The sequence below is a fragment of the Hyperoodon ampullatus genome, assembly GCF_949752795.1.
Source record: "Hyperoodon ampullatus genome assembly, chromosome: 20".
Lineage (NCBI taxonomy): Eukaryota > Metazoa > Chordata > Mammalia > Artiodactyla > Ziphiidae > Hyperoodon > Hyperoodon ampullatus.
This window is the reverse complement of record NC_136933.1, coordinates 7,592,064-7,617,106: the sequence shown is the minus strand read 5'-3', so window position 1 is coordinate 7,617,106 and position 25,043 is coordinate 7,592,064. Positions and strand designations below refer to the sequence as shown.

The 25,043-nt window shown below is 57.9% G+C and overlaps 1 protein-coding gene across 1 annotated transcript in view; it reads left to right on the top strand.

Moving 5' to 3' along the window:
- Positions 1 to 3,535: 3,535 nt before the first annotated feature.
- The window catches only part of ADGRA2 (adhesion G protein-coupled receptor A2), a gene marked incomplete at its 5' end in the record, with an annotated part of 34,958 nt that continues 13,450 nt past the window's right edge, over positions 3,536 to 25,043 (top strand). Inside the window, 2 exons of the mRNA XM_079726642.1 lie at positions 3,536 to 3,798; positions 16,006 to 16,077. Coding sequence (XP_079582768.1) covers positions 3,536 to 3,798; positions 16,006 to 16,077 — 335 coding nt within the window. The remainder of the gene's footprint in view (positions 3,799 to 16,005; positions 16,078 to 25,043) is intronic.

The window sequence follows — 25,043 nt, the reverse complement described above, 5'->3', positions numbered from 1 at the left end:
AGAGCCGGGAAACCTGATAATTAAATGTGAACATCCCCGGGATGGAGGGCACCCTGACAGCCAGGAGAAGAGACCAGGGCCTGGAGCTGGGCGGTGTTAGCTACTGCCGGCTCTGATTCTATACGTGTTTATAGTCTCTCATAGTCTTTCGAGAGAGACTATTTTCTTCTAGCTGAGGAATGGAACGCCTTAGAAAGCTTTTGCCTTCCTTGACTCTTCCAGAAGAATTAGGGCTGGAGGTCCCGTTTCTACCACCAGCTATGGTTTGGGGGTGTATGTCTGTAAAGGTTCAGCTCAGAGAAGGCCAGGGAATCAAAATGAGAAAACCTCAAGGGGAAGTGAGGGAATTTCTTGGGGTGATTATTGAGAGTCCCCTCCTCCCCTAGAAGTTATAGAGCACGGCAGTTAAAACTGGACTCTGGAATCCGGAGTTCCTGGTTCAAATCCTGGTTCCATCACTTCTGAGCTGTGTATCCTTGGGCAAATTACTCTTAAGGTGCCTCTTCCCCTCTTGTCTGTTAAAACAGCCATCCTCACCCTGTTGTGAGGAAAAAATGAGCTAATTCTTGTAAAACCTAGTCACAAGTGCCCAGCAGGCAACAAGCACTCAGTAGATGCTAGCTGTCCTAATGTGCAGGCTGTCCTGTGCTAACTCTGCTCTGGGCTCAGAGGGAGGGGACACCAACCATGGCCCCATTTTCCACTCTCAGCTGTCCCCAGTGGAGGGTCTGGTCAATCATGGGGTAAGAGGCCGAAGCCACTCCTTGACAAAGGGGAATGGATCAGCTTTGAAGCTGGAGGCGAGATAGACGTTGGCAGCTAGCACCCGGCAAAGGCCAACTTCTCTAGAGACAGCATGAGGGATGTGAGTCCCCCCAGGCCCTTAAGGGGACAATTATGGTCTAGTAGAGTCAGGTCAGTTACACTTCTGTGCGAGATTGGACTAAAGCTTTTGGTAAGCCCCCTCCCTTGCTTCAGGCAGGATTAATTCAGCCCATCCTTATATCACCTTATCCATAATTCAAGGAAGAGTTTATCACACGCGATCAGGGCCAGGGTCAAGCTTCCTAACCAGATGTCGTGAGGGTGGGAATTAAGCCTGAGTCATCCTTCTATTGCAAACAAACTTCAAAACGTGTAGCCACTCATTCATTCCACCCTGCATCTCTGAGAACAGATAACCAGGAAGGATTTTTATGCGAAAAGTTTTGAGTGGCTCAGAGAAAAGAGCATTTTAAAAGGCATCGGGAGGAAAAGTTCCCAGTCCTGTCTCTTTATCTCTCAGCGATTTGGTTTCCTCATCCATGTTTGTAAAATGGGGAAGTAACCCCCGCTCCACTCACCTTCCTGGATGAGGATAGAGACCAAAAGTGATGACCAGCAGGACAGGACAGTGTTTTGTAAATGTCTCCACCACGCACCTCATTCCCACCTGTGGGGAAGCATCGCCTCATTAAATGTCATTTGGCCTTGATTCAGCCTCAGAGAGCCGGTGTTTCAGTGGAATTCCTTTCCGTACTTAGAGTGTCTTCGTTGAGCAAAAAAGAAATGAGTGGGAAGCTGTGTGACCCAGGCCAGAGGCCTCCTCTTCTCTTGTCTCTGAGAACTTCCCTGGCCTGTGAACAGGATGGTTGGCTGGCAGACTGGCCTGTGGGCCGCATCTCTGTGAGGACCCTTCCTAGGAATGCAGGCCCAGCCCCTGTGCCCGCCCTGTGGAGGGCTGCTGCTGGGGGAGGCCGGCCCCCTTCTTCCTTCTTCCATTCGCAATCACTATTTATTTATCTTTGAAAATTGAAGGAACCAGAGCCTGCAACTGGGAGAGACTTGTGGAGCCAGCAGAAGCCAGCGTCTGGGCTCAGTGTCTGCCGCCCACGCAAGGGAAAGAAGCCATTCCCAGAATAGGGGGGTGGGGACCCGGCTGAAAGGCCACCGTGCTGGAAAAGGTGCCACACACACCAGCAGGGCCAAAGGCACAGAAAGAAGGTGGCAGTCACCGGAGGGACGACTTTGGAGGCCCAGTGAAGGATGGGGAACAGGAGCCCCGCCCAGGGATCCCTCAACCCGGGCAGCCTGCGTCTCCCCAGCAAAGGTGCTGTGGCATTAAGCGGCAGAAAAGGCCACCTTCATGGGCAAACTGAGGAAGCAGACACACTGGGCCACACTTCACTGTCCCCTCTGTCCCCAGTCCGGTTCCCAAATTGCATTGCAGCCCATCTAAGACCCCAAGCAGTTTTCATCCCCATCCGGGTGCCCCCCCAGCACTCACTCATTCTCAGGCCACAGCTTGCAGGCAGGCAGGGCCTCATTTTGACCCCCGAGATTAGATACCCCAGGATGTTAGGGGCTGTGTCCTTTGTCAGCGCTGCTGAGAACGGGCTCTCCTGACTCAGCGCTGTGCTCCTTCCACACCCAGTGGGAATCCCTGCTTTTCCCTCTGTGTTCCCCTCATTCCCACCTACCATCAAACACACACACACACGCACACACACACGCACACACACACACACACACACGGATGTGGAAAAGGTAGGCAGCCAGATCTGGAAGGCCTGCTTCGGCCTTTGACCCTTCCTTGGCCGAATGACATGCACGCCCCGCTGGGCGAGGTCACCCAGAGGGTCTGAGCCTCCTTAGCCTCCGCCTTGTCTCCTGCAGTGGCCGGAGCAGGACTGTGAGAGTGAGCCCCGGCTTCCAGACTGGCCCATCAGGTCAGGGGGTCAAGGGAAGCCGAGTCGCAGCAGCCTCAGAGCGGTGAACGAAGTTCAATACAAAACACGGGCATCTCTGGCCAAGCCCGCGGGTCAATGAAAGCCCCAGAAGCATCGGGAGGTGCAGGCTGGACGGCACGAGGGAGGGAGGGTTTTGTGGAAAGTGACAGCGGCTGGCTTTGAGGTCTGAGGTGGGTTATGGAGGAAGATTCCTGGGTGGGGGGAGAGAGGCGCGAGGGAGAAGTCTAGGTTCAGGGCGGGTGCAGGGGACACGCGGGGCCTCCAGCCGGCTGGCCCGCTCCTACTCCGAGGAGGGCAGCGGCCTGGCTGCGCATCGGGAGGCGCTAGGGCCTCGCGGACGGACGAGCTGGAGAGGGGAGGGCGCCCTCTCGGGAGGGCGGGCGGGGGCTGGCGGCGGCGGGAGCGGCGCCGAGCCGAGTTGCCTCCATCCATGGCACGGAGCGGCGGCGGCGGCAGGAGCCCGGCTCGATCCGCTAGGTCACAGCCCCGCGCAGAGCGAGCAGACGACGAGGAGCGGCCCGGCCTCAACCGGCCCGGGAGTCCCACGCAGACAGTCGGGCCGCGCCGCCGGGGGCCGCCCGCGCTGCGCTGACAGCCGCGCCCGCGTCCTCCCCGCCGGGGCGCTCGCCGGACATGCCCCCGGGGCGCGGCGGCGGGGACCCCGGGGCTTGCCTCCGCCCAGGGCCCCCCGCTCCGCCCTCGAGCGCCCCGGGCCCCCGCTGAGCACGCCTCTCGCACGCCCGGATCCCTCCGGCCGGCGCGCAGACGGGCCCCAGCGCTGTCGGTCCCCGCGGGGCGATGGGCTGATGGGCGCCGCGGGACGCAGGATGCGGTGGGCGCCCGCGCGCCTGCTGCTGCCGCTGCTGCAGTGGCTGCTGCTCTCGGCGCCCGAGATCCGCGGCGCGCCCGGCTGCCCGGTCCCTATCCGCAGCTGCAAGTGCTCGGGGGAGCGGCCCAAGGGGCTAAGCGGCGGCGCCCCCAGCCCGGCGCGCAGGAGGGTGGTGTGCGGCGGCGGGGACCTCCCGGAGCCTCCCGAGCCCGGCCTCCTGCCTAACAGCACCGTTACCCTGTAAGTATCCTACTTGGCCGGCCCGGCTCGAGCCCCGAAGAGGGGATGAAAGGAGCCCAGACGGGAGGGGTGGGAAATGGGGGACAGAGTCGACGTGCCACTTCAGAGACTCTAGGACAGGCCTGAGTCCAGAAGCCGAAAAGGGAGGCTTGAGGAGAAGTGAGGGAAAGATTAGGGCTCCAGGGGTGTGGAGGGAGGAAGGAGCATTGGGGGGCGGGGGCGCCCCAAAGTGAGGCACCGCGGGCGCCCACTCACCTGCACAGGTGACAGGGAATGCGCGCTGGCGGGACGCCCGCGCCCCTTGAGTTTCTAGCCAGGGCTGGTGGTGCGGACCTGCGGGTGGTGGGATGCGGGGAAGGCTCAGAGAAGACCAACGCCCGCGGCCCAGTAGATGGCTGTGGTCTTTACCACCGCGGACGCGTCCCTGGCCGCACTGGAGGAGTCTCCCGGCTTCATCCCGCCGGCCTGGCTCCTCCAGTTGGGGGCGCCCCATCAGGGCCGGGAGCCTGCCAGCCCCGCTTGCAGCCCGTCTCTCTAGCGCTGGCGGGAGGGTGGGCTCGAAAAAGTTTGTCCTTGGGGTGCAGGCGCTTCTGGTGTGAATGAGGCCCCGGCGTCCCGATTCCCACTAGGACCCCTCTCCCGCCGTGCGCATCTGTGAACTGAGCTCTGCTCTGGATCCTGCATCCCTCCCTCTTCCTCCCCTCCTCGGATATAAAGACGAACTTTGGCTGTTTCTCGATTGACTTCTTCGCAAAAAGAGTGCGGAGAAAGAAACCCGGCTGAGGGGAAGGACGCTGCCTCCCAGCCTCCTTCCGTCATACCCTTTCCCTCCTCAAGCCCGGGCCTTATTAAGCCCTCACTTTGCTGGCAACCAGCGAGGCCCGTTGCGCCCGCAACCCGACCCCAAGCCTCCTCGATGGGGGTCCGAAGTCCCCGCAACTGCAGGAGAATTAGCGACCCCTCCCCACAGCAGAGATTTCCTGCGCAGACCACGTGCTTGGAGCTCCACGCACGCCGTGGACTGGAGGGTCGGGCCCTGGCGGCGGCCCCTTCCTTTCCTGTCCTGGATCCAGCCTCCAAGCCGCTTCCCCTTCCCCGTCCTCCTGACCCCAGCGGCGGCCGTTTCCCCACGGCCCCTTGCCCAGAGTTGGAGCTGGCTCACAGTCTATCCGATTGTGTCCAGAACAATACAGTAACGCCTCTGGTTGGGTGACTTCAGAGGCTGCCCGCTTCCTGACAGGACACGACTGGTCAGCCTCTGACGTTGTCCGCCTGGCCTGCATTTTCCCCAGCTGGGGTGGGTGTGTGCATGTGTGCATTAGGGGGGTGGAAGCCGTGTCTCTGCTCTCTCCCACGTCCCAGCAGCTCAGGGATACAGCCATGGCCTGGGAAGGCAGCTGTGGCAGCTGATTCAGGTCCCTCTGAGTGTCCGCTGGGGTTGAAGTGTCCAGACAGGCCTGGGCATTCCCCGGCCCACTCAGTTCTGGAGGAGAAAAAATGCCTGCTGTGTGGGATGGCTGGGCTGGTGTCTGTGTGAGTCCCCGCTGGGCCACAGTCATTCAGTTCCGAGAGGAGCGTGTGTGCCCTGGATCCTGCAGCCGAGCTCACACTCCTGTGCTGGGATTAGGGAATCCTAACATACGGACGGCAGAAAGAAGGGGGGAAACATTAAAAGGTGGTTTTGCAGCACATTTTAGAATGATTTGGTAACTAATGCTTTCCAGCCACGGCTAATTCCCTTCGACGCCACTCCAGGGAGAGAGTGGGGCCAACTCTTGGCGAGAAGATATCAGGACAGGGCGGCAGCCAGCAGGACTGCTAGCTAGCTCACCTTCCCATCCCAAACCATCCCCAGAGGAAGGGCCCTTCTTTTGTCCCAGGCCACTGACCTACCTGGCTTAAGATACCCCCCACCCCGAGCCTGGCTGGACATCTCCACAGGAAAACAGACAGGGCGGGTCAGGCCGGAGCAACCCCCGAGAGCCCGCTGGCCCATCAGCCGGGGGTGTGACTAAAACCAGCCACAGACATACGCCTTAGGCACCCCCCACAGGCTCCACCTAATCCCCATCCTGACGGCAACCCCTCCCCCAAGCTGGCTTCTGAAGGAAAAAGAGCACACGATCTTCTTCAGCAGAAGCTTGGCAGGGATTCTCTTCTGGGGGCTCCGTCCCCCCAGCAAACCCACCCCTACCCAGCAAGCATCTCGAGGGAAGAAGGAATAGACGGGCTGGGAAGGGGCTTCTGCCGCTCCAGCCCGGCAGCAAAGAGAGGCTATGAGCACAAAAACCTTCACACTCTCCCAAACTCCTCCTCCTTCCTCGTTTATTTATTTCCCAAATGTCCCCTTTCCCCTTTCTGCCCATCACCTGGTGCAAACAACGGGACTTGGGCCAATAGTCTTTGCGTTATTGCTTTCCCCTCCCTCCGCCTCCCCGGTTTTCCTCCAGAATGGACCACCATCTCCCAGTCCCCTCCACACACCGCGCTGCCCACGTGGGTCCTGGGGGAGGTGGGGGAGAGTCAGGCCTTTGCTTTGGGAAGCCCGGCTGACTGTTCAGGCAGAGAAAGCGCTAGATAAGGTGCCTGTCTGCAGAGAGCCTCCGTCTCTGCTCAGGAAGCCTCCAAGCCGTGGAGGGCAATCCTGTGGACAGCCCTGTGCGCCTCACGGAAAACCCTTCCACCTCCGCTCGGCTATCTCGGTTTCCGCCCTCTGGTTTTGTAGACTGCAGGCCCCTTCTCCCCACGCTTGGCTTTTTTTTTTTTTTTTTTTTTCCTCTAATGGCTTTTCGTTCGCAGTTTTCCAGGAAAGCTGAACTCTTGGCTTCCTTCCTGATCCGCCTGCCCCGCCCCAGCCCCCATTCTCGAGGCCCAGTGCACAGGGCAGCTGTGGGCACGTCCTGTCCAGAGCAGGAGCCTTTATGGGCCTTCCCTGAGGGGCAGGGTCTCATGGGCAGCGGGGTGGAGGTGGCTTAGCACAGGGAGAACCCGGGTGGAGGAGGGAGACGCAGACCACTGTCAACCGCCCCACCCACCCGCCCTGGCAGCAGGTGATGGGCCTGCCCTCTGGTTCTGGGCTCTGGGAGCTCGAGTGAGGGGATACTAAGGAATTCCAGGAAAGGGCTGATAATGGATAAGTCTAGAAGGAAACCTCCTATGAGGACCTCCCGGGACATCTGAGCAGGCCCTCGGAGGATACCAGGCAGTGTCATAAATTCCTGGGCCCCTGGGCCGAAAGGGGCCTTAGGGACGCCCCTAAATCAGCGTCTGACAGCTGAGCAAACTGAGGCCAGATGGGGAGATGGCCACGTCTTGCCAAGAGTCCCACAGCTTAGCTGACGCCAGCGTCAGGATTAGCTGGCTGGGTTCGTTGAGTTTTCCTCTCAGGTGAGAGACTCACTGTTCACCTAGCTGGACTTGGGACCCAATAGACACAAAGCCTGCTTTAAAAAAAACCCGGGTTCCTTCCCAGCAGGACCCAGGCCCTTTTGACCTGGGAACATTCCAAGGCTGGGTGGGGAGAGGTGCAGGCATGGGACTGTCCCTCCGTCCAGATTCTCCCAGCGCCCGCAAAGCCTCATCCCTTCAGCCTCCCGTCTGGGGGAGCTGCCCACCACGTAGGCTGCCCCCATAGGGGAGAAGGAGCAGTTTCCACACAGATGTGCCTAGCGGAGGCCGGGGCCCTTTGCTGGGAGTTTGGTGGTCTTTGGGAGCCCCGGGGGAGGGGAGGGGAGGCCCCTTCCCAGCCCCACCCCCCGTGCTTGAGCACAGACGTCCCTCTGGACCTCCAGCTCTGGACTGGGCCCACCCCTCAGTGCCCCTCATCCCAGCCCCCGGGGTCTGCTTAGGGGGAGTTTGGGGCAAAGTGTGCCAACCGCCTGCACAGAGCGCGAGCCGAGGGAGATGGTGGCTGGAGGGGCGGGCCGCGCGGCCTCCCCACCCCCTTCCCTTCCACCCTGTTTCCCCCATATGGTTCTCATAAGGTCTGGGCTCAGAGACAGCAGCCAGAGGAAGTGGCAGTGTACAGAGAGCTTTTGTGCCGGAGCGGAGGGGGAGGGGGAGGGAGCGAGGAGAAAGAGGGAAGGGAGGGAAGAGGCTGGAGACTCCAACACACTCGCCCTTACGCTCCCCACGGTGCCGGGGCAGGGGCGCGGGGGGTCTCAGCTGCAGCGCCTCCATGTGGGCTCCCGGACCCCCGCTGGTCTGAAGGGAGGGACTCAGAAGGAATCGCCCCGACTGCCTACTGGAGGAGCTGGAGGCCACCAGCCCAGGTTCCAGGATTGATCAGCCCCTTCCTGGAGGTGTTAGGAGCCCCGCCCTGAGAGCTGCCCCTTGTGCAGGACGTCGGGACCCAGGGGCCCAGCTCAGGAGAGCACCAGGCGGAGAGCAGAGCCCTCCGTGCTTCACCGGTTGAGTCCTTCTTGCACCAGACAGACTGGACCTATAATTCAGGCCCCCCGTGGGACCAGGACCCAGAATGGGTTATTTGGCCTGAATTTTTCAGAACCCGTGCAAGAACCCAGCCACTCCTGACCCCTAAGGAAGTCCCTTCCTGCCACCTACTATGGATCACCCCTCTGGGTTAGGGCTGGGAGGGGTGCAATCCCTAGTCCTGGTGAGTCTGCGAATTTCCCCCAAAGGCACCGGGCAAACCGGTGTAATTTGAACCTCACCGTAAATTGACCCTTAAATTTGGGGTCATGTTTTTAAAGGGAGCGAGTGTTCCTAAGTTTATGTCACATGGGAGTCATTGGGATAAGAACTCTTTCCTGAAGGAGCAAGAGTTCCAGCCACCTCTGAGTTGATCTCTGTCCTTGCATTCAGTGAGCTCTCCTCGCCAAAGCCCAGAGAGGGGAGGTGAGTTCCCCCGTGCCACGCAGCCTGGACCAGGACCCCTCACTCCCCCATCACCCTGAGGTAGAGCCTTCGCCCCCGTGGGACCAGACAGAGAAGAGGGGAGGGGAGAGGAGGGAAATGGCCCTGGGCTGAGGAACCAGAAGGAAAATCCGGTTAAGGGCTAGGAAGGGGCTGTTCAGAGGGGCTGTTTATTTTCATTCCCCCAGCCCAGCCGCTCCGTTCTATTTAGAGCTCAGACACTGACAGGACAAAGCTGCCTCCTCGCCTTCCTCCCTCCTCCGGGGGCCCCCATCCTTCCCAAACTCCAGAACATTCCTTTGCTTTTAGAACTGGGTGATGGGGGTGGGAGAGCGGAGACACTGTGGAGTGTAGCGAACGCGGCAGCCTCCCAGGACCCAGCTTTCCCAGCCCTGGGAGTGGGGAGAGGCGGGCTGGGGGAGCCGGGCTGGGGGAGCAAAGGCTGTGTAAAATGGATGGGACCAGGTGAGGGGCAGGGGACCAATCTGTCACGGAGGAGCAGGGAACCGGCCGCAGAGAGCGGCCCAGGAGGGAGTTCCAGCCTGAGCTTGAGGGGCCAGACATCTCCCAGCTGGAAAGCGAAGGGGAGGTCGAAGCTCCCTCCTCCCTGTCCTCTCCCGGCCCGCCCTCCCCCAGGGCGCTTGGCCTGCTGGGAACTGTGTGTTGGAGCAGAAACTCTAGACTTCAGGAGACTCGGCATCCAGGATGGGAAAAGCCATCAAACGTATGGAGTGGGAATCTTCGGTCCAGACCCTTCTTTTACCGAGAAGAAACCCCCCAGGGAGGGGCTGACTTGCTCAAGGTCACACAGCTCCTAGCCAGACCCTAGGGCTCCCGCTCTGGGTCAGCCCGGTCCCACACTGACCGATCAGAGCCGTCCTCCCTGGGGACGGGGCAGGGACATAACCAATCCACTTCCCCCACGTGGATAGTGAGCCGGGGAAAGGGGTGCCACCCGCAACGATACATGTGTACCAAGGGGACCACTAAGTACAAAATCACTTCACAGAGGATTTGGTGGGAAGTGGAGGCAGGAAAAAATGCCTCCCGACTTGGGAAAAGTGTGGTTCCTGGACCAACCCCACCTTCCCTGGAGCTCTGCACCTCCAGACAGCCACCCACCCACCCAATCCACCAGTGCCTGCTGTGAGGTGAGAGAGCTGGCCTTGGCCTCTCGGGGGCCTTGCAGTCTCACCATGGAGACTGGATACAGGCTCACAAAGCAGGACAGGAGCACGGCCTCCAGGCTCCCAAGGAAAACCTCTGGGCTGGAAGGATTAACGGACTAATTTATACTTAGGTATAAAAGACTGATGACAGACAGATCCTTTCAGGTTTATTTGTATGTTTAAAGAAACCTACTTTCTTCACCTAAAAGCTTGGCTCCCCCATGGTGAGATTTTAGGCTGTGGGTGCAGGAAGTGCTTAAGGTGGATTGGGAGTAATTTCCCAGCTTCCTCAACCCCCGGGGACACACGCACGCAAACAGTCCACCCAGGGTGACACATCTCCCTTCACCTTCCACGAGTGGGAGATGCTAAACACCAGGTCTCATTTGTGTTTGTAGTACTGATGTGTTCCACAAAGCCGAGCACACAGTAGGTGTTCACGTAGGATTGAAGACCAAATGAATGCATGCCCAGGGTGAACGATTAAAGAAGAATCAATTCCAGTGCTGGGGGCCCCCAAATCCCCATCAAGCCACACCCACCACCCACCATGAACACCAGTTGGTTAGACCTTCCCATCCCCGCCCCAATTTCTTGGTTTCTGCCTAGTGACCACCAGGATGCCGTGACCTTGCAGAGAGGGTAGAGAAAAGGACCGAAGGAAGGCCCATGTGTAGGAGCCGTTGCAAAATAGTTTTCCCTCTTGACATTGACCTCAGGCCCTGCCTGGACAGCCCGTCTTCAAGGCTGAGGTCAGAGGCTGTCTCAGGACATGGTTCTCTAAAGTCTGGGGAAAAGATGTCCCACATGGGTGCTCTCCTAACCAGAGGGAGGCTGACGGACAGGCTTCCAGCCAAGGGAGGGATGGCAGGAGGTGTGGGAGTGCTGTGTGTCCTCTCCAGCATTTATGTCCCCTGCAGTCAGGCTCGGTACACATGAAGGGCAACCTTTAGCCTGAGGTGTGTGTCAAAGCAGGGCCTGTGGACCAGAGGTAGTCTCCTGTTTGGAGGTCCCACTGTCATATCAGTCAGGCTAAACTGCATGCACAACCTTTATGAAGCAGAACAGTTATTGCTAATTGGCATAACATGACATTTGGTAGTTCTATAGCTAAGTCTTCATTAATTTATGTTTGTAGCATTTATATATATATATATATTTTTTTTTTTTTTTTTTTTTTTTTTTTTTTTGCGGTACGCGGGCCTCTCACTGCTGTGGCCTCTCCCGTTGCGGAGCACAGGCTCCGGACGCGCAGGCTCAGCGGCCATGGCTCACGGGTCCAGCCGCTCCGCGGCATGTGGGATCCTCCCGGACCGGGGCACGAACCCGCGTCCCCTGCATCGGCAGGCGGACTCCCAACCACTGCGCCACCAGGGAAGCCCTGTAGCATTTATATTTCAGTGGTGATTTTTTTTTTCTTTTTTTAGGTTTCAGATGCCCTTGTGGGCCTTGGAAATGCTCCAAGGCCCTGGGTACTGTGCCTGTGGGCAGGGCTGGGAGTATAGTTTCACCTTGATGGTGCAGCTGGTAATGGGCCTGAGGCCCTTTTGGTGTTAGCAAGCAGACCACCCTCCTCCCCCCATCTGATGGTCTCCCGAAGGCACTGCCGAGGTGCCAGCAGCAGGTGCTGGAGACGGGCCCCTCACAGCCCAGAGGGCCTTGGCCGTGGCCTAAATTCCAGGCTCAGAATTCCTGGAGAGCACGGGGCCATAGTGTCCAGGCCTATGGTCCTTGCATCTCTGTGCTGGGGTGGGCTGGGGGGGTCGGTGAGGGGCTGACATGTATGACTCTCCCTGGACATGTGAGAACCCTTTTGTTCGGGCAGGTGCTGGCCCCGTGCCCAACGGGGCGGTGCCCACGTGACCCCTATAGGGTCATCTTTGATGTTGGACTGGGATCTGGCGAGCGTTTGCGGCTGCCCAGAGGCCACAGGGCCTCTGCAGACGCCAGCCACTCGCTCCCGTGGCCTCCAGCCTCATTAGTGGTCACTCTGCTTGCTGCTCTTCCCTAAAATAGGACCCGAGCCGGGAGAGAGTTCTGGAATGGACTCAGTGTGCCCCCTCTCCTTGGCCAGATTTCAGATTCTGGGGTAGAGAACAGGGGCCCCCAGGGACTGGCCCCCCTTCCTGTGAAAATGTGATGTTGGGTGGTAGACACGGGAGGGAGGGAGGGAGAAGCCGAGGATGCTGGGTTGGGCGGGCCTGGGGTCTGAGGGATGGGAGGCATGGCTGGGAAGCAAACCCACCTGGCAGGCACCCTGTGCTGGTGCTGGGGGGAGGCCAGTGGGGCTGAGGCTCTCTGGGCGGGGTTGGGAGGTGATTAGGAGGGGGCAGAGACTGGCGTTGTGTCTGCGACTCTGGACAGAAGCATGGGGCTGCCCTGCCTGTTTTCCTCCCATGAGAGCCTAGCGTGGCGGGAACATTTTTCTTCCTATTGGATGAGGCCGTGTGTGTGTGTGTGTGTGTGTGTGTGTGTGTGTGTGTGTGTGTGTGTGTGTTTCACCTACCCCCATTAGCAGCCCCGTAACTGCCAGCTTCCTACCTGCCCCAAACACTCCGCCAAATCCCTGCCCTCGCCTCCAGAGGACTGAACCTACCAGCATAATTGAGGCCATTCTCCCCCTAATCTAGGTCTGAAGTAAAATTTCCTCAGCCCGATCTAGATTGTTAAGACCAAAAGATCCAGTTCTGGGTATCTGGGGACTAAACCATACCGATAGCTGCTGAAGTCTGTCCAAGAACTGGAGACGTGGCAAGATGGGGCCCATTGGAGGAGAAGGATGCAGCACTGTTTGCCTGGTGCCCCCGCTTTAGTGAGTGGCTTAGAGGGTGGGCGATCAGGAATGTGTTCTCACAGTGAGAAAAAAATCTCATTTCAAGACTCTCCAGGATGGAGTTTACACTGGGCTGGCCGAGCCTGCAGCGTGGGCAGCAGCCGACCCCAACGTCACCCTGCTCTACCCTCTCTTCCGCAGCCCAACAGAGGCTGCCTCAGAGAACGCGGGCCTTGGGGTGGCAGCCAGGAGATGAGCTGCTCTGGACCAGAGGCTTGTCCTCGCCTGCCTTAGGGGCTGGTCCCCATCCTTTGCTCTGTTCCCAGGCCACACACACACACACACACACACACACACACACACACACACCCCACCCCGGGCCACCTGAGTATCTCCCCAGCAGCCCAGACTTCCTCCTGGGGAGGTGCTGGCTACAAGGAGACTAAATCAGGGATAAGACTTAAAGCCACCAGCCTCATGTGGCCCTGAGGACTTGCGATGTGGCTGGTCTGAGTTAAGTAAATTGTGCTGGAAGAGGAGAATCCACACCAGATTCTGAGACTTAGTACCAAAAAAGGGAAAATATCTCATTAATAATTTTTGTTACTTATATAATTTATAATATATTTGTAATATATATTTATTATGTGTTGAAATGATAACATTTTGGGTGCATTGGGGTAAAGTATATTATTAAGATTAATTTAATTTTTAACTTTTAAACAATGTGGGTGCTAGAATATTCTAAATTACGTATGCAGCTGGCATTGTACTTCTGTTGGCCAGTTCTGGGTTAAATTTGGGGTATGTGAAAGGTGTTCAAGGGTTAAAGGACAAAGAGTCTGGAGAATGTGGGGTACCTATACCCCCAACACTACCACTAGACTTGTCCGGATAGGGTTCTCCAATTAGGATCCCAGGTTTTAATATCGGGGATTTGGGAGTTGGAGAATTTGTTTAATTTTCTCTTTTCAATTCAATGATCTTTGAGCAAAAAATTTTTTGCCCATAATTTTTTTTAATTTCTATTTATTTTTGGCTGCGTTGGGTCTTCATTGCTGCGCACAGGCTTTCTCTAGTTGTGGTGAACGGGAGCTACTCTTCATTGCAGTGCATGGGCTTCTCATTGCGGTGGCTTCTCTTGTTGCGGAGCACGGGCTCTAGGCGCGTGGGCTTCAGTAGTTGTGGCGCACGGGGTCAGTAGTTGTGGTGCATGGGCTTAGTTGCTCCGCGGCATGTGGGATCTTCCCAGACCAGGGCTCAAACCCATGTCCCCTGTATTGGCAGGCGGATTCTTAAGCACTGCGCCACCAGGGAAGCCCCTTTGCCTATAATTTTGAGATAATTTTTTACTAGAAGGTATTTTCATAGTGTAAGATTTTCATTTCTAAAGTCAGTGTTTCTCAAACTGGGATCCTCAGACATATTTGCAGGGAATAAGATACTTTTCCCCTCCCTTTAACAGGTCCGTACTCCACTCAAGTTTGGGAACGTTCTCAGGCTTCTCCCTTCGTGCACGGGGCTGTGATAACCTGGCTCCCCCTGTTCCTCTAACCTTCCATACCCCCTACCTCTCCCCTGTGCCCCCCCATCAGCATCCCCATCCTTCTCCCTCCCAAGACCCAGGGAGGGGCAGTCCCTGGGAGAGACCCTTGGGGTTTGGGGAGGCTGAAACAGATGCCCTTTCTCACCCCTCTTCCTGACATTTCAGGACCCCTCCCGACATTACTAAGGATACTGAGGGGTCCTCTCGCCTTCTCCAACATTTAATGCAACCTCTGAACCTCAGGCTCTGAGGGTGTATGAGGGAATGAGCAGCAGATGAGGTGGGATGGGCTTCGATTTAAAACTCACACCATCCAGAGCCTGTCCCCACCCAGGGGGCCATCGCAGCCCCACCAGGGCCTGAATGAGACTATTCGAGGCCCTAAGAACTGACAAGATTATTTATAATTGGCCACCCCAGGTAACGTGAAATAAAACTATCCTAACCCATAAAATGAGAATAAAGGGGTTTGAGAAAGTTCTAATTATTCATATGATGACTACTGTGATGTGCTTGTTGAAATATCAAGACAATGTGTGTGTGCGTGCGTGCGTGCGTGCGTGTGTGTAGCACCTTGCTGGGAAATGTCACCGTTGGAAGGACAGTGAGGGGGGGACCCGAAGGGGAGGAGAGCCCTCTCTGGAGCGGGGAGAAGGGAGGAAGGAGGTGAGGCGTCCACGTCTTCCCATTGACCCACAAAGCCCCCTTCCACCCTTGCCTCCGTCCCGGCCATGGTCTGTTTTCCATGTGCCCTTGAACGTGGTGTAGCACGGACGTCTGGGGTCCTCTCACTGCCAGTCTGGTCTGTGCACCCACCCACTTCCATTAAGCTTTGGGGCGGAGCTCTGACAGCCCCTCCCGGGCCCTGCCCCCGCCCCCAGCCCTCTCCCTTGCTATCCAGCCCAGAGGCTGCTCACTGGAGGGGAGGCCCGAGGCCTGCACCTCTGGCCTTCCCAGGTCCGTTCTCCACCATTCAGAGCAAAGATGGGAAAACCGTTGCCTCAGCGCAGGGCAGGCAAGAGCTAGAGCTGAGAGGCTCATTAAAGCTTTTTAATAAGCAATTAACTCAAGGGATGAGCCCTCTGGCTGGCCTGGCACTCTCTCCTCCCAGCGGGGAGCCTGACAGAGAAAGGCTGAGTGGGTGGGCAAAGTGGGTTGGGTCAGGAGCTTGGGGCCCCTTTCTGCGTCCACAAATACAAACGAGTAAATAAACAAGACTCCGAGTGGGCAGAGGCTGAGGCTGAGGCTGAGGCTGAGGCCTGGGCTCCCCCGGGGGGCCGAGGACTCCATCCGTTTCCGGTCAAGGCTATAGACAGGCTTGGGGACGCGTGGGCACTCCGTCCCTCTGAGTTGGGGGCCTTTGAGGGGAGGGAGGGGTCCCCTTCTGGTGAGGTCCTCAGCTCCCAGAGTGATGGAGACCCCGAGGAAGGGCAGGTCTCCCACCTGCCTGCCTTCCTCTTCTACCTGCCAGACCATTCTCCCCAGCACTGTCCTCAGATTACTGGGCCAATGGCTTGAGCAAGACAGAGCTGTGGAGGGCAGAAAGGGGGGTGCCGTGGGCTTGGCCCTGTGGTTCCAAGGCGAAAACGGGTCATCACAACTTCACACCTGCTCAGCTCACCTGCGTACAGAGCCTAAGTCAGATCCAGGCTGTGGGGAGGCCCAGGGCAGGTGACGCGTCCGACCTGGCATTCCGTGGGCTGACCAGTCTGCCCGAACCGTTCGCGGGCCCCTCCCCGTGGTCTCCCGGAGCCCAGGGTGGGGCTGCTCCTCGCCCAGCTTCAGGGGGCGCCGCTTACACCGAAGCCAACACTCTCCCCCCTGTGTTCTCCCCTTTCCTCCAGACTCTTGAGCAACAACAAGATCACCGGGCTCCGGAACGGCTCCTTCCTGGGACTGCCCCTGCTGGAGAAACTGTAAGTGCTCGGGCAGGCTGGGGTGGAGGTCACGGGCAAGAGGTCAGGCCAGGGAGGGTGAGGAATCCTGGCTGCTGAGGGGCCCGGGACCTGCTGGCCGAGCAGGGCCCACAGTCGGACTCGACCACCAAGTGGAGGGCAGAGGGGCTGGTCCGGGAGAGAGAGACCAGTTCCCTCACCAGCCACAGCACAGAGAAGTGGGGCGCTGGTCCAGGCAGGGATGGGGCTGTGGGAAGCTCATTAACACTCTTTAATGAGCAATTAGCTATGAGGGCTGAGCCCCTTAACTGTCCAGAAGCTGCCTCCCCGTCCCAGCTGGGGGCCCAGCATAAAGGGCAGAGGGAGCATTTAGTGCGACTGAGGCCTCTTTGCTCCTTCCCTAATAAACACAGTCGACAAACAAAGCTCCCAAGGGGCCAGAGCCCTGGGCTGAGGGTGGGGACAGTGGGTCACATCCACTTCTCCCCCTCCCTCCATCCCCACTGCCCTGGATTACAGCTGCATCAGCAACAGCATCCTCGGCTCCCCTGTGGACGGACGGCAAGGGCCCTGCTAGCCCGAGAGAAGCTCCTTCCCAGAATTGGGGACCTGCCTCGGTCACGGGCAAGTCCGTGCCAAAGGAGGGGTTGAGTCAACCCCTCTCTCGATTCCCCGTTCAGTTGGCAACTCCCGACCCACAGCCTGTACAACAGCTTTGGGTCCTGTCTCCTCCACGGGACCCCTGGGCCTCCGGTCCGTCCTGGAGCTGGATCCTTGCCATCTCCCCCACGTCCAAGCCCCGGTCTCCTAGCTCTGCTTCCACCTGCTGGGTGTTCCCAAGGCCTCCAACAGGGTCCTGCCCCCTCCAGTACCATTTTGCCTGAAAGGCTTGGATCAGAGCAATGGGGGACTCGAACGAATAAGGCAGACGCCTGCTCTCAAACAGCCAAAGGGATCACAGTCTAGTGGGATCACAGTCTACTGAGACCACAGATCTTGCCATATATATAGGAATGAAGTAGGTCGGGGTTTCTGTAAAGTCCAAAGGAGGGAACAGCGAAGGCTAGAAAGTTCAAGGGTAATAGAGACGCAGTACCGACATGATGGAGTGCAGATCTTCAACCAGGACAACAATCTTACGAGGTTGTCTCTATGACACCCACTTCACAAGGGAAGGGAAAGCTCTCCCCCAAGCCGCCTGTGGGGAGAGCTTGGTGGCCTGGCTGGGTTGGGGGCGGGTGGAAAGGGACACAGCCACGTTTCGCGTGGAAAGGTGGAGCACGTTCTGTAGGATCAGGGCATGCTGGGGGTGGGAGGGCTCCCGGGATGTTAGCCACGGTGCACGCAGACAGCCGTGACCGGGTCCCGCTGACTCTGCCCCGAAAGGGAGGAAGGCCTGCCCCCGAGCTGCTACTTAGAAGACTCGTTAGGTACCAACATGCTCCTCCACGAGCAGCTAAGCACTCAGGAGCTGTGATTCCTACGCTCAGCCCAGGCTTGGTCTTAGAGGGCTGAGTTGCCAGAAAGCAGACGCTCCCTCCTGGGATCTTTTGGAGAAAAACTAACCGCAGCTGCCCGCAGTCCTTTGGCCCGGCCAAACCAGGGCCAGTCACCGCCCAGCGTCCGTCTCTTTTCTCCTTAGCACAAGCGAGAGCTGCCCAGAGCCTCCTGAGGCCTCTGGGACATCTTTCCCATCTTTACCCTCTCGCCTCAGCCGCCCCAAATCTGCTGGGTCTGCCCTCTCGCTGGGTCTGCTGGGTGGTCCTTCAATCTCATGAGGGTAGATTTTCTGGTGAAGATGAGACGATGGCCTTCTCCTTCCCCCCACGCGAGCCTACCCAGCTGGACCCCTCCCCACGGCACCGGGACCCAGATCGCCACCCTGCAGGTGCACTCAAACCACAGGAGGCAAGCAGAGCAAAGTGGGAGAGGAGACGGGAATAACGACCTATGCTGAGGGAGGAGAAAGGTGCACTAGAGTGAGAATTCTAGGTCCTGAGTTGGAGCCCCTGCCCTGTTAGGAATCATCTAGTCGTTCACTCTCGAGATGTTTCTTGAGCCCCCCCTCCGTGTGCCAGGCTGCGTGCTGGGCATCCAGAGTGAACGCGGTAGGCCAGGTGCCTGCCCTGGGGAACTTACCTGCCGCTGATGGGACCCAGAACGTAGCAAAGAAATGTATAATAGGTGAGGAGACCATAAACACTGCAGAGGAAAACAAAGCAGCAGGGGAAGGGGGCAGAAAGCACTGGAGTGGGGGCCGCTATTTTATGTAATGAGGTTAAGGCCTCGCTGGAGGTGATGGAGCCCCAGCCCTAGGGAGGGAGGGACCTGGCGGGCAGGTAGTTGTCTAGAGGCAGAGGCAGCAGCGGGGGAGGCCCTGGGGTCCAGCCTGTCTGGTGAGCTTGAGGTGCAGAAGAAAGGCAGCGTGACTGGGGAGTGGTGGGAGTTGGGATCAGAGGGATGCCTCACTTTGGGGCCTCAGTTTCCTCATCTGTTAAAAGTGGGGGGGGGGTCCCTGGCGGTCCAATGGTTAGGACTCCACGCTTCCCTTGCAGGGGGCACGGGTTCGACCCCTGGCCGGGGAACTAAGACCAAAAAAAAAAAAAAAGTGGGGGGACAGGGCCGTTTGTAAAGTGCACTCTGGATTTAAAACTCTATGATCCTTGGGTGTGTGTGATACCCACAGAGCTGCAGGAGAAGGAAAAGATCAAAAAGCCCAGTGACACGGCCGGGCTTTCAGAGGAGGGGAGGCTTCTGGGCAGAGGGGTGCTGGGTTCAGCATCCCGGCCTCGCTTCCCTGGGACGGAGAGGCGGTGCAGGGGCTGGAGGAGCCCAGGGTCTCCAGCCTGGCTGGTCACCAGTGTTATCAGTCAAGCTTCTCCGGAGAGACAGAACCAATAGGAGATGTACGTGGCTGTGTCCTTATATAAATACACAAAGAAATTCTTTCTTTCTTCTTCTTATTATGATTTTTGGCCTCATCACGTGGCTTGCGGGATCTTAGTTCCCCGACCAGGGATCAAACCCGGGCCATGGCAGTGAAAGTGCCGAATCCTAACCACTGGACCACCAGGGAGTTCCAAGAAATTATTTCTTTATAACGAAATTTATTTTAAGGAAATGGCTCATGTGATTGTGGGGACTGGCAAATCCAAAATCTGTAGGACCAGCCAGCAGGCTGGAGAGTCAGGCAGGAACGGATGCTGCAGTCTTAAGGCAGAACCTCTCTGGGAAACCTCGGGTTTTGCTCTCCGGGCCTTCAACTGATTGGGTGAGGCCTACCCATGTGAGCAGAGGTTGCCTCCTTTATTTAAAGTCAATTGACTGTAGATGGTAACCAGATCTACAAGATACCTCCGCAGCAGCACCCAGATTAGTGATTGATTAAGTCACCGAGGGCTATAGTCTGACACATAAAACTAATCATCACAGTCACTACCCACTACCCCAGAGGTAGGGAGAGGTCCTGGGCCCCGGTCCTGAAGATGCTAATTCGTCAGGTCAGCAGGGGCCTGGGAATTGTTTACAAGGTATGCGGGCAATTCTCATGCTCATTGGGGTTGGGAACCAGTGGACCAGATGACCCCTGCACTGTGGGCCTATTCATTGCAAACGAGACGCCGTGGCTTGGCGTGCAGTTGGTGCCAGGAAACACTGATCTCTCTGTCCTCTTGGACTCAGCCGTCCAGGCTGGGGCGGCTGAGCCTGTGGCAGCTTCACATCCCACAGTCCATGCAGCAAGTCCCACGGGAGTTAGCGGCCTGTCTGATAACTGAGTAGATGTGGGCTGCTCCAGAAAGTGCCGGCATTGCCCGCCCTGCTGAGCGCCCCTCTGGCCTCTGCAAACAGGTGGGGTGTAAGTGTGTGTGGGGGGGTCCCCTGTTGTGCAGTGCAGGGCCCTGAGGCCGGGAAGGGGGCACAGAGAGGGCCCCGAGAGGGAATGTGCCTGAGATGATCCCACGGGAGGACCCGCGCTCCAGAGAACTGGGGGGTGAGGTGGGATGGGGGAGGCACACCTTTATCAGCCAGGCAGGCTGAACTGGAGAATCTGAAACAGTCCAGCAGAGTTCAAGGCCAGCCCAGGAGCGTGCCGAAGGGCCCAGAGGTGTGTGAGGCCCTGTCTCTGAGCCCTCCTTTGTGTCCCGCCTCCCTCAGTGTGGAGGAGCCAGACGAAAGGCTTTTGGAGTGCAGGGGCAGACGATGAAAGGGCACAGGACTTCACCCTGCAGTGAAAAGAGACGGATTGAATTCCACCTCCATTTACCTTCTGGTGCCTGTTCAGGCTCTCACCTGGAACAAGGGGCAAGGCATGGCTCCCTGACAGGTGGCCACGGGGGTAGATGAGTTCACCCAGGAAGAGAGCAGGGGACACCTCGGCCTCTCAGTAAACGGCCGTCCCCTTCTCCTCGGAAGAGCTGCAAGTGGCAAGATGTCACACCGGCCGCCCCAGACCGCTTAGATTCGTCCAGAGCCCCCAGCCCTAGGCAGGCGGTCGTGTAGATGAAGTCTACGGGCGGAAAAGGACACGCGGATGGATCATTCCTCGGGTCCCTCGCATCTCTGCCCGGATCCTCCCCGCGCATTCAGCAGAGGGCTGGCCACCCGAAGACTTTCCTGGACTCCAGGGTGACCCAGTCACAGTGAGAAACCCCCAGACCGTGGACCGAGCCGGCCACAGGGCAGACAGCCCCCAGGAGAGGTCAAGGGAGCCCGGGACTGGGCGTGCAGGCCTGCGTGTGGAACTGTGTGGACACACGCCCCCAGAGGCCTGTGCACGCCTGGAAGAGAGGGCCCGGGGCGGGAGCCTGGGCAGCCCCAGGATGATTTGTCATTGCCTAATGAGATTAATGAGCCCCGGGGGCTGGTATGCCGCGGTGCTGGGGCACTCATTAGACGCAGATGCTCACGGGAACGATGCGGGGGCCTGGGGGCGGGGGCGGTGCGTGCGGCGCACCCGCCAGGTGGTTTCCATTAATCTGGGGGCGGGGCCGAGGGTAAGGCGGCGGGGTTGTGGCCCTCCCCCTCCCTCGCTCCTCGACGCTGGAGAGGAATGCCGCGCCGAGGCAGAGGGCGCGGAAAGGGAGGCCGGTGGGTCCGGGGACAGCCCTCCTGCTCGCTGTTGTAGGCCCAATGCCTGGCACCGGGTATGTGCTCCATAAATACCTACTGGATGAGATCAGAGACAAGAGGGGCCCGGGGCGTGGCGCTGCGAGGGAGCCTAGGACCGCCTGGGGTTTCCTCCTGGTCCCCACAGTCTCTCCGTTTCCCCTCCCCCTAGGCAACCCCTGGACCTGCGGCGGGGGGTCCTGCCCACTCCTCAGCCAGCCCCCCCCCCCACTTTCTAAGGAACCCTGAAAGTCCTGGAGGGCCCAGGGGAGCTGCTGTGCGGCCTCCAAACCTATAATTCGGTTTTCAAACCCACAAGCAGGGAGGTCTTTGGGGGCCAGAGGGAGCCAACTTCGTGCCGCCCCACCCTGTCCAAGCGTGGGTACACACTCACACACACACACACACACACAAGCTCACATACACACGCGCTGTCATACAAACTCACACACTCACTCTTAACGGCTTTAGTGAGATATAATTTACATACCGTAAAGTTCACCCGTTTAAAACGTAGGATCCAATGGTTTTGAGTATATTTACAGTTGTGCAATCATCATCATAATCTAATTTTAGAACATTTTCATCACCCCCCAAAGAAATCTTGAATCATTAGCACTCACTCCCCGTTCCTCCCCCACCCCACCCCCGCCCAGTTCCCAGCCCTAAGCAAACCACTCATTTACTTCCTGTCTCTATAGACTTGCCTATTCTGGACATTTCATATAAATAGGAAGCACACAGTATGTAATTTTTTGTAACTGGATTCTTTCAGCAAGCATAGTGTTTTCAAAGCTCATCCATATTATAGCATGCATCGGCAAGTCATTCTTTTTTATGGCCAAATAATATTCCATTGTATGAAGATACCATATTTTGTTCACTCATTCATTAGTTGATGGACATTTGGGGTGTTTCCACTTTGGGGCTTATGAATAATGCTGCTATGAAGATTCCTATATGTGTTCTTGTGTTCATGTATGTTCACTTCTCTTGGATTTGTACCAAGGAGTGGAATTGCTGGGTTATATGGTAACTTTAACTGCCAAGCTGTTTTCCAAAGTGGCTGCACTATTTTACACTCCCATCTATAATATATAAGGATTCCAATCTCTTTTTTAAAGCATAGCCATCTTAGTGGACGTGAAGTGGTCTCTCATTGTGGGTTTGATTTGCATTTCCCTAATGGTGTTGAGCACCTCTTCATGCATTAACTGGTCATTTGTATATCCTCTTTGAAGAAACGTCTATTCAAATCCCTTGCCCATTTTTTTCAGCTGGGCTATTTGTCTTTTTATTATTGAGTTGTAAGAGTTCTTTATGTATTCTGGATAGAAGTCCCTTATCAGGTATATGATTTGCAGATATTTTCTCTCATCCCAGGGGTTGTCTTTCAACTTTCTTGGTGGTATCCTTTCAAGAACAAAAGTTTAACCTTTTCAAGTCTAACGTATCAATCTGCTCTTTTTTTATTGGCTGCGTTGGGTCTTCGTTGTTGCACCCGGGCTTTTTCTAGTTGCGGCGAGCAGGGGCGACTCTTTGTTGCGGTGTGCGGGCCTCTCGTTGAGGTGGCTTCTTTTGTTGTGGAGCACAGGCTCTAGGCGCGCGGGCTTCAGTGGTTGTGGCACGCGGGCTCAGTAGTTGTGGTCTGCGGGCTTAGTTGCTCTGCAGCATATGGGATCTTCCCGGACCAGGGATCAAACCCGCGTCCCCTGCATTGGCGGGCAGATTCTTAACCACTGCGCCACCAGGGAAGTCCTCAATCTGCTCTTTTATTGCTTGTGCTTACACACTCAGTCTCACACATTCAGCTTCCTGAGCTGCTTTTTGCCCAAGAAGGACATAGGGCAAGATTTGCTCCCAGGGATCCCCCGCCCCCCAACTTCTGCCATAGGGTGTCCTTCCCCTCCATGTGGACATAGGTGCAGGGAGAGGGGTCTGTCTTGATCCAGGAGCCTGGTCTGGATTAGGCGAGGAGGTGTAGGGAGGGAGGCTCCACCCATAAGCTGCATTTTCTCCAGGTTCCAAGACCAGAGGTCTGTGGAAGCAGACAGAGGGCAGGAGGTTCCACATCACAGAAGCATCTGTGCATCCTTGCGACCTCACCTAAGGAATGAAGGAATCCAATGAGCAAGTCCAGGGCAGGAGTTTGTAACCTAGGTTCCACGAGCCCCTGAAATCAGATGCACAATACTGGGGGTAGTGCCTTCTTCTAGGGCAGGACTCCATAGCCCTCATCAGATATTCAAAAGGATGTGCTGAGCAAGAAAGGTGCAGAACCACCAACCTATAGGGGCCTCGCGGGTCCACAAAAATATCCAAGTTCTATGGTAGCATTTCCTCCTACCACTAGGGAGGGTACAGCCCCAGAGCTGCATCCCCCACCTTAGGGACCAGGAGGCCTCAGCTGCCCAGGGGCCAGCCCGCATCGGGCTACCAGCTCAGCCAGGAGCCGCCCCTGGCCTGTGCCCCTCCGGAGAGGACCCAAGACTGGTTGGTCGAGGCCAGCAGGCCATCTCTGAGGGCACTCCTTCTGAGGGCTGCCTTGGTCACCCCGGAAGCCTCTCTGCGGGCGTGAGACAAGAGGTCAGGACCGCCGACACTTGCTGGAAGCTCCCCTTTCAGAAGGCCCTGGCTGGCCCGGGCTGCAGGAAACCCAGGGCAGGAAGGGGCTGGGCCCGAGCGGGCTGCCTTGCTCCCATCTGTAGAGCATCAGTGGGGCAGCCGGGCGGGGGGTTCTCGAGGGGGGCCAGGGAGGAAATGAGAATAAACATGGTGAGCGGACAGGGAAGGGGCGGGGGGCTGCAGCCTGGGCCCCTTGGCAGCCCATGAAGGGAAGTGACACAATGAGGAATGTGTTTCCCTCTGCTCGTCCCCCACACGGGTGGGAGGCGGAGCCCTGAGGATGGCCAGAGCCCAAGAGGGGCCGGGGGCACGGGCTGGAGCAGCATCGGAGGACGGGGCTGTGCTGGGGTGGGGGGGTGGAGGGCAACCGTGGGCGGGCGGGCGCTCTCCCCGCCATCTCCAGCCTCCACTCTGCAGGAGCCTTCTAGGGGCTGCCTTCTCGCACATTCCCTGCCTGCACGCTGGGGATGGAAGTCATCCCTCTAGGAAGCGGCCCTTCCGGGGGCTTCCTCTTCTTTCTCAGTGGGGCGCAGGGTTATGCAGCCCAAGTCCTTGGTATGAGCCCCGGCCAGGGGCGGGGCTGGGCAGGGGATTTGTTGCATTTCTCTCTGTCTCTCTGTCTGTGTCTCTCTCTGTGCCTGTCTGTCTCTCTCTGGGTGTTTTTGTCCCCAGCTGGGACTGTCTGTGTGAAAACAGGCCCCCTGCTGGGGTGGCACCTCCCCATCCTGGACACCCATTTCCTCTCCCCCCAGAAGGGAGCTGGCTCAGTTAACCCCCTGCTGCCCATAATCCGGAGTTGCCCCTGAGACTCTGGCCTGCAGAGCCAAGAGGGCGGGTCTGGGTCGGGGGTGGGGGTGGCAGGGCCTTGGAAAGCAGGCTGACCCCACAGGCCAACCTAAGTCGGTTATTCCGGGAACCCCCCACCCTTGCCCTCTGCCTCATGATCTCCCGGGTGCTTGGGTGGGCCCGAGAGGATGTTGGAACGCAGGGAGCTAGCCAGGAGGCTGCAGCCCTCCCCGCCCCCAGGTGGGCAGTGAGGCCTCCTGGTAAGGTCTCTGTGGGCCGCGAGCCTGTTCTGGTTTGGCTTGGGGAAGACCCAGGTAGGGCTTGGGTAGGTGGGCAAATGTTGGGTCAGCCTGGCGCCTCTCCCCATGGCTGTGCCCCAGAGAGGACAGGGTGCTGGGGCAGGCCAGGGGGCCGGCCATCGCCTTGGGCCTCAGTGGTCCCAGAGGGCTGCCGGGTCTGGTGGGGGGCTG